The sequence below is a fragment of the Monopterus albus genome, unplaced genomic scaffold (genome assembly GCF_001952655.1).
Source record: "Monopterus albus unplaced genomic scaffold, M_albus_1.0 scaffold40.1, whole genome shotgun sequence".
Taxonomy (NCBI): Eukaryota; Metazoa; Chordata; class Actinopteri; order Synbranchiformes; family Synbranchidae; genus Monopterus; species Monopterus albus.
In genome coordinates this window covers 5,227,724-5,236,155 of record NW_018127920.1, presented here as the reverse complement: position 1 = coordinate 5,236,155, position 8,432 = coordinate 5,227,724, and the positions used below count along the sequence as shown (strand labels likewise).

The 8,432-nt window shown below is 44.9% G+C and overlaps 1 protein-coding gene across 1 annotated transcript in view; it reads left to right on the top strand.

Annotated features, from left to right (window-relative positions):
- The window catches only part of LOC109959625 (disheveled-associated activator of morphogenesis 1-like), a 60,640-nt gene that overhangs the window by 18,681 nt on the left and 33,527 nt on the right, over positions 1 to 8,432 (top strand). The window contains exons 11-15 of the mRNA XM_020599142.1: positions 3,143 to 3,260; positions 3,352 to 3,490; positions 5,259 to 5,317; positions 5,662 to 5,849; positions 6,029 to 6,271. Coding sequence (XP_020454798.1) covers positions 3,143 to 3,260; positions 3,352 to 3,490; positions 5,259 to 5,317; positions 5,662 to 5,849; positions 6,029 to 6,271 — 747 coding nt within the window. The remainder of the gene's footprint in view (positions 1 to 3,142; positions 3,261 to 3,351; positions 3,491 to 5,258; positions 5,318 to 5,661; positions 5,850 to 6,028; positions 6,272 to 8,432) is intronic.

Sequence of the window (8,432 nt, the reverse complement as noted above, 5' to 3'; positions counted from 1 at the left end):
CCACAGGAGGGGAGGGGAAGATGCACGTATACACTTTAATGTACAGGCGGTTTTCCAGGAGTCGAAGGAGGACTTGATGAACATGTTGTATGTGTTCTGTAAGGAAGGAAGAGTAAACATAAATGTCATCCAAGTAAACAACAAAACAGCCTAGGAAATTGCAGAAGATGTCATTGATCAACCCCTGGAAAACTGCCGGGGCATTGGTGAGGCCAAAAGGCATCACCAGATATTCAAAGTGCCCAAGCGGGGTCTTGAAGGCAGTCTTCTACTTGTTGCCCTCTCAGATACGTACTAGGTGATAGACATTCCTGAGCTCCAACTTCGTGAAGACTGCCCTGGAGAGACTCAAAAGCAGAAGAAAGGAGAGGTAATGGATATTTGTTCTTAATTGTAATAGCATTAAGACCACAGTAATCAATGCAAGGATGGAAGCCACCATCCTTCTTCCCCACAAAAAAAAGCCCTGCACCCAGGGGTGAGGAAGAAGGATGGATCATACCTGCGTGTCAGGCAGTTTCGATGTACTCCTGCAGAGCCTGTCGTTCAGGTTTGGAGATGTGGAAGAGCCGACTGTTGGGCAAGGTGGCTACTGGGTACAGGTTGATAGCACAGTCATATGGCCTATGAGGAGGAAGAGAGTCAATGGCAAGGTGCTTGCTAAACACCTGTAGAAGATCATGGTAATCTTGAGGTATGGAGGACAGATCAGGTGGTTCAGAAGGTGGGGAGGCAGGGTTCCATTGATGTAGGAATCCAGCGGAGAAGCCCTAGGGCTTGAAGTTACTCTGCAACATCCCGGTCCAAGTTGAAATGTTTTGACTTATATCCTATCTCCACAAGGCAGTGGCGACTGTATCTTGGGTGCAACATAGACCTTGAACTACGCACACCAGAACATAAACACAACAAACACGAGCACGCACTATAACACACATTTTTAGGCAGACAAAAAATGTACCACACAAAAAAGACAGAGATACATTCATTCACGCCGCCATTTTTTTCTTTTCTTTGGCTTGCGGCGAAATTTGAAATGCAACGCGTTCAACATGCTGCAGCTGTGGAAGGATGTGGACAAAGTTAGGACAAAGTGGTTGATAAAGAAGTGGCGAAATAAGGCTTTTGTAGTCCGATGTTTCTTCAGAAGCTTAACGGGTCTTGAGTTATAGAAAATCATGGAAACTGCTGTGCTGAGCCTCCAGAGCCTACATGATAAGCTGAGGATGCAAGTTGACCTTAATAAGAGTATTGAACCCAACTTCATTCAAATTGCACAATACTTTGATGACTGCCATCGCAAATGGCTGAGAGCAGAGCAGGGTTAGGGGTCTTGCAAAGAGCTTTTCACCAAAATAGAGACAGAGAAGGGGGCCTTGGAGGTTAAACTGAAACATGCTCGCAACTAAGTTGATGTGGAGATCTGGCATAGACAAAAGACAGAGGCTGACTGTGAGAAGTCCTGATCAGGAGGTCATGACTCAACTGAATTTGAGGGTTCCTCAAACAGCAGAGCAGCGCTCAGTTCTGGCCTTCCTGAACACAAACTGTCAGGGAGCAGCCAATCTGAATACCAGCTGAAGACTGACAACCATAGATGGGTCCGCCTCCATCTTGTCAGATATCAGCTATGATAATTGTGGGTAGCTGGCTGTGGCTCAGGAGGTAGAGCGGGTCATTTCCTAAACTGAGGATTAGCGGTTCAATTCCTGTCTTGTCCAGTCAACATGTTGTTGCTCCCGGTGATAACACTGGTGTGTGAATGTGTGAGCATTTGGGAGTGCGAATGGGTGAATGGCCAAATAGTGTGAAAGCGCTTTGAGTGTGCTGTAAAGAATACTGTAGAAAGGCGCTATACAAGTAAAAGACCATTTACCATAAAACGGATGATTAGCTTGACTGGGACTCCTACAACGTGAGGACAGTGCGACTCCAGAAATGAAAAAAGAGGTGTTCCTCGAGAAATCTTGTTGATGGTCCTCCAGTGGCCTCCAGAAAGTCTCGATCGACCGGCAGAACATCAGGGAGGGGAAATGAAACTATGGTGACAAAGACCACGGTGACTGTACCTGCAAATGGAGGACCTGTTGAGGCAGTTTCTACCATTGAGACAGTCCCTTACTGGACTCGCAGCAGGAGAAAGACTGCTGCCCTGGAGTGGGACTCTGAATCTGTCAAGCCTGAAGATGTCTTCAAGCAGCCCGCTAATCCTGAGGCAGAGATGAAAGCCAAACCCGGCACTCCACAGAGCAATGGAGGTGCCCATCTTCACGAGTTTGTCTCTAAAACTGTCATTAAGCCTGAATCCTGCATGCCCTGTGGAAAGAGGATCAAGTTTGGCAAGATTTCACTGAAGTGCTGTGACTGCAGAGTAGTCTCGCACCCCAAGTGTTGAGAGCGTTGTCCTCTGCAGTGCGTCCCCAACCTGGGTGGCACACCAGTCAAAATTGGCGAGGGCGTGCTTGCAGACTATGTCTCTGTCATGTCACCCATGATTCCCCCTCTTGTGGTCCATTGTATCAGTGAGACTGAGCAAAGCGGCCTGCATGAGGCTGGGCTGTACCATCTGTCTGGTGCAGATCGTACAGTGAAGGAGCTGAAGGAGAAGTTTCTCTGCAGCAAAATGGTTCTCATGCTCAGCAAGGTGGACGACATCCATGCCATCACTGGCCTCAAAATCAACCCCATTTTGCTTGTGAATGACTGAGCCTTTTGGGATGCTCATTTTATACACAATCATGATGCTCACCTGTTTTCAATAAACTTGTTCACCTGTGGGATGTTCCAAACAGGTGTTTTTTGAGCATTCCTCAACTTTCCCAGATTTTTGTTGCACCTGTCCCAGCTCTTTTGGAATGTGTTGCAGGCATCAAATTCAAAATGAGTGAACATTAAACATCTTGTCTTTGTGGTGTATTCAATTAAATAAGGTTAAAAAGGATTTGCAAGTCATTGTATTCTGTTTTTATTTACACTTTACACAATGTCCCAACTTCACTGAAATTGTTTGTAGTAAATCATGCATGTACCAGCTTATTTTTAGTATTACTCTCCTTGATGCCAAACCATTTGTGAAAATGAAAATCAGATGTTTAATGTTTGATAAACCTGATGATACATGGTTTTTGATACATTATTGCAGGTCCATATAGAAACTAAAAGTGCCAGCCAGATGTTTGAGCTGATCAAGAAGACTCTGATCCACACTGAGGCTTACCCACACCTCCTGTCTGCACTGCAGCATTGTCTCATGATGCCATGTAAGACCTTACTTTACTTACTGGCTTTTTGAATAACAATAATCAATGTCACTAGCAGCTTTGCTTGCTATTGACTCCTCTCTGTCTGTAGTTAAGCAGAATCGCACCACACTTCAGTACTGGGTATTGTTGGACCGGATAGTTCAGCAGCTGGTTCTGCAGACAGACAAAGGTGAAAACCCAGATGTTGCTCCACTGGAGAACTTCAACGTCAAAAATCTTTTACACATGTAAGTTTTCATTGTTCCTAACTTTGGGGCATGAGTATTACTACTGCAAACTGTAATGCCTTTAAAACGCTACTGTTATTAGGACAGATAGAGAATAGTGCTCCCTGTGGTAAACACAGACAGTTTATGGTTACATTTCAAGATCAGCCAAGACCTTTCAAGGTTGCCCAGTAGTCTTAATGCTAACCTTTACTGTTCTAAAGGTCTTTTCACATGCAGAGTGATGTAAATAAACAATACAAAATGAGTCTACAAAAGTCCACATCAGGTGCTGCACTTCTAAATCCAAGGAGTGCATCTTATATTGTATATAGTCGTTGATGTCCAAGGGTTCATTGACAGATTATTGGTTTGAAAATTATTATTGACATGAAAAAAAAATTTATGAAACATATACCTTCAGTATGAAAAGACCTTAAGAATGGAATAGAATAGTTTAAGAGTAAGAGAATAGTTTAATTGTTAAAGAGACAGTGTTTTACTTAAGCTATATAATTGAGTTCACCCTTGACATCATCAGCAGCTTTATGCGCCGATCCTGACAGTATGATCTGGCCACCATGAACTCAGCCAGGGAGGAATACTCACGTTTTGGCAGTGTGCCAGTATATAGGCATCTGAGGGAGAGCTTTCATGCCACTCATCAGCTCAACACACCTGTTCGCCTGCACCTCTGATCTGCCAGAGTCAGAAACCCACAGAGCTCCCACACCTCCATCAGGGTAAGGACGGTTTTTCACACTCCAGTAAACCAACCTTACTCTGAGGAGACCCCCTTGACCCCAGCTGAAGCACAAGCTGTCAGACAGGAACTGAAAGCCCAGATGACCGATCCTCTCTCCCTCCCTGCTCTGAAGTCCTTTTCTTGGCCTGTGATCAACCTGCAACCTGTGCCTGGTCCAGTCTCCCAGTGGGTCGGCTGGACCACCGCCGCCACCTTTGTCCTGAGTTCTCTGTTCAGCTGGGCACTTTTTTTCAGGTCCCCTGGCCCAGACCCTAAGAACTGCAAACCCTTTGAGGGAACCTGGTGGACCATTGATCCTGGGGGTCCAGGGAGAGGGAGGACCAGGAGGAAATCTCAGATCCAGCTTGTGTCCCAGCTGCAGCCTCCAGCACCCTTGCCCTTTGAGGGAACCCAGTGGGCCATCTGTCCTGGGGGTCCAGGGAGAGGGAGGGTCAGGAGAAAGCCACCAAATGGGGCCGCAGTTCCTGTTCCTGAGCGGGTTGGCCGGACTGCCGACGCTGTGTTTGTGTTCCCAAGTGGGTCGGCCCTCGCGCCAATGCCACCTCCAAGCCTATTTCTCTTCCTGCTCCCGAGTGGGTCAGCCGAACCGCTGGTACCGCCTCAGACCTTGTTCCTGTTCCCGAGCGGATAGGCTGGACCGCCAACGCTGCCTCACACTTTGTTTCTGTTCCCAGTGGGTCTATTTTCTCTGTATTGATTATCAGACTTCCCTCTCTGACCTCTCGTTTTGGATCCCTCAGCTGTGTAAGTTTGCTGGCTCTGCAATGGCGAACACTTGTTCTGAAGACATCTTCTATGTTTGAGTTTTCAAAGAAGCTCAAGTTAATTACTGTTGTTATGAGTCCAGTCTCGCTGCAGTCATGTTTAAATCATAAAAAATCATTAGTCGGTAAAAGTGTCATAACTGAAATATTTCAGATTTGGATAACCATCTTAAATTTATGTTAACATTAGTGTGGTTTTTCTAAGATAGTGGAAAAGTCTAGTCTCCAGTTAACTCTTAATACGTCTGTGTGTTTATAGGCTGGTCAATGAGGGCGAGGTCAAACAATGGAAAGAACAAGCTGATAAAATGAGAAAAGGTAAATAAACAAAATGTACAGCATTAACATGTACTAACATAAAAATACAAGTTGGAATAATTGTTCATTTTAAATAATTCACCTAAACCAGCACATAATTTTAAAAGATACTTTGACTGATTAGTTGAGAATAAATGTTCACTAAGTGTTTTGCTAAATTTCAAGATATAATTAAAAACAGGATCAAGCATCAATAAAGTCATGGTAAATAAAACAAGATGTAGGAAGTGAAAATGTTTATCTTTGGCTCAATTCCTCACCATATGGTCCAGCAGGTCTGCCTTTAAAATTTGCTTTGGATAACAACTCCAGTTTGTAGCTATCTTACATTCTGTTCTTTGCAGAACATCAGAACTTACAGCAGCGTTTTGAGAAGAAAGAGAGGGAGTGTGAGGCCAAGAATAAGGAGAAAGAAGATATAATGGAAATGCTGAACAAGATGAAGGACAAGTTGGAGCGAGAGAGCAATGACCACAAACAAGCCAAACTACAATTAGCAGCACTGTCTGCCCAGCTGCAACAGCTAAGCTCCGTATGTTCACCAACACAGGATCCATGTTTCCTTCAACTAAAAATCTGTTTCACTTTTTACTAACAAATTTTTTGACACTTACAAGATCCTAGCATCACAGTGATCATATGGGTCCTGGTCACATGTCTGGTAACGATTCATAATCCACATTTCAGTGAAAGATTTTCTCATCCTGTTAGAGCTCAACTGTTCCAGGAGGGCCTCCTGTGACCTCTGGTGGTCCTGTCCCATCCATTCCTTGTCCTACTTCTCCACTGCCACCACCTCCTCCTCCTCCTCCTCCTGGAGGTCCACCAGCTTTCAGCATGGTTCCATTTGCTCCACCTCCTCCTCCAGGAGCTCCACTAGAAGCTGCCAAGAAGAAGAATATTCCTCAGCCATCCAACCCACTGAAGTCATTCAACTGGAGCAAACTACCTGAGGTACATACTATATACTATAGGTGCTAATGAGGCACTGAGTTAACACAGCCTATGAACAATGATAGAGTTGCTTTGAGACACAAGGTTGAGTTATAGAGGTGTGTCTTTGTACCAGTATACCAGCCAGTGGTATCAAGAAACTCCACAGTTTAAGTTTTTGTGAGATCCACAGGTTTCATACAGACAAATCATGCCTGAACATGTTTCACTTTCGAAACACCCGGTGACTTCACGCACTGGTGACTTCACCGGGAGAAACTGGGGGTTCAGTGTCTTGCTCAAGGACACTTCGACATGTGGACTGAACAAGCCAGGAACTGAACCAATAATCCTCCGGTTAGGAAATCACCCGTTCTACCTCCAGAGACACAGCCGCCCCCCTGACCAAATGATGTGAAAGTTAAAGAGATTAACTAGCAGGCAGAGATGCTCGGGGGCTGACAGCAGCGAAAGTAGCCATGGGACTATCTGTGGCAATAGACACTGGTCTATAGGCAGTCTCCCACCGAGGTATCAAACAGGTCCAGTACTGCTTAGCTTTCAAGAGATCACACCAAACTGGCGAGCAAAGTTACAGGACAGAGGCTGAACAACACTTAGGTTAGTTACAGGCAGAGGTTGGCATCTTTTCACCTCAAGTGAACTGAGATCAATGCAAAAGCTACATGCTGCTCCAGGATGATGAGTATGGATGATGGCAGTGCACAGCAGTGCAGCAGCTTCTCTAGCTTCTCTAACTCCCAGTGTTTCTGAAACAAGAAAATGTTTAGGTAAGTACAGTTCATCGGAACTCAGGATACTCAACACCTTTGTTGTCCTGTTATCCCCTAAATTGAAGGCAGTGTTGGGCAGACTGCAGCTCCCCAGGATAATAAGTTGGAGCTGGAAGATAAAACTAAAGTGGAGGCAGTGTGCACGGAGGCAGAAGAGGGGTAAGCAGAGCAGTTTGTTAGCCAAGCTAAAGGCTATCAACAGGCCTGTAATATCTTCACTGTTTCTGGAAAACGTGTGCTTGTTGGACAGCAAGTTGGATCTGCTATGGCTATGTGTTCCCAGTTACAGGGAAATTAAGAACTGCTGTATATTTCTTCTGATAGAGAAATAGCTGATCAGTAGCATTCCTGATTTAGCCTACCAGGTTGATGGGGTGACACTCTTCTGAGCCGACCGTAACCATTTGTCAGGGAAGAAAAGAGGAGGTGGACTATGTGTTTACATCAGCTGTGGTTGGTGTTTGAACTGTTCTCTGGTAAGAAGTCACTGTTCAGAGGCAGTTGAACTTTTAATCATTCAATGCGTCTACATTATTTGCCTGGTGAGTTCACAGCAGTGTTTGTTGTGGCTGCTTACATCCCTCCAAGTGCTAATACTAGTGATGGCCATCTGACACCAAGGCTCCGATACAAGCTTCAGACTCGAAGAGGCATTTTCCGCGAACCACTGCTTTGAAGCCTGCTTTGTTGCGTACCTCAGCAAGTTCATAGGCGCATAAAAGCACTATATAGCCACCCAAAATGATGCACAACATGTGGGTTTGTCGTTGTAGTAGGTGTGTGTGTAATTGCTGTCCTTATTATCATTGCTGCCTTTGTTTGATCACCATCATGGGGCATTCACATAATTCAGACATTGTTTTGCTGTCTCCTATTTCACCACTAGAGGTCACTGAAACAAACCTTTGAATGAATGAACCGATGTTCGATACAATTGATGAAGTTGTTCAATATTGGTTCATTGCTTCATTTGGACATCACTAGGTAATGCCAATATAGCACTCAAGGAGCTTCATGATAGCATTAGCTTGCTTTAGAACAAGCACCTGGAGGCTTTTTATGTGATTGCTGGGGACTTTAATCATGTTAGGCCATTAGTCAGCCTGACCTCACTGTGCACTGATGTGCCTGTTAAGTTACCCATATAAGCATAAAAGAAAGGGAGGGAGGGGGGAGTATAACATAAAATAAACACCAAAGGTTAGTTTAAATAAAGTAAATGATTGACATTATGATTTATTTGGATTGTTTAAACTGGGTTTATGCAGTTCGGGGTCGGCCCCTGACCTTGACAGGAGAGGCTCCACCCCTGCATGATGTATCGGTGTGTTCCCCTCCTAAACTGCTCCCAGTCTCTGAGGAGGGAGCTCATCTAAGAGGGTTCAGCA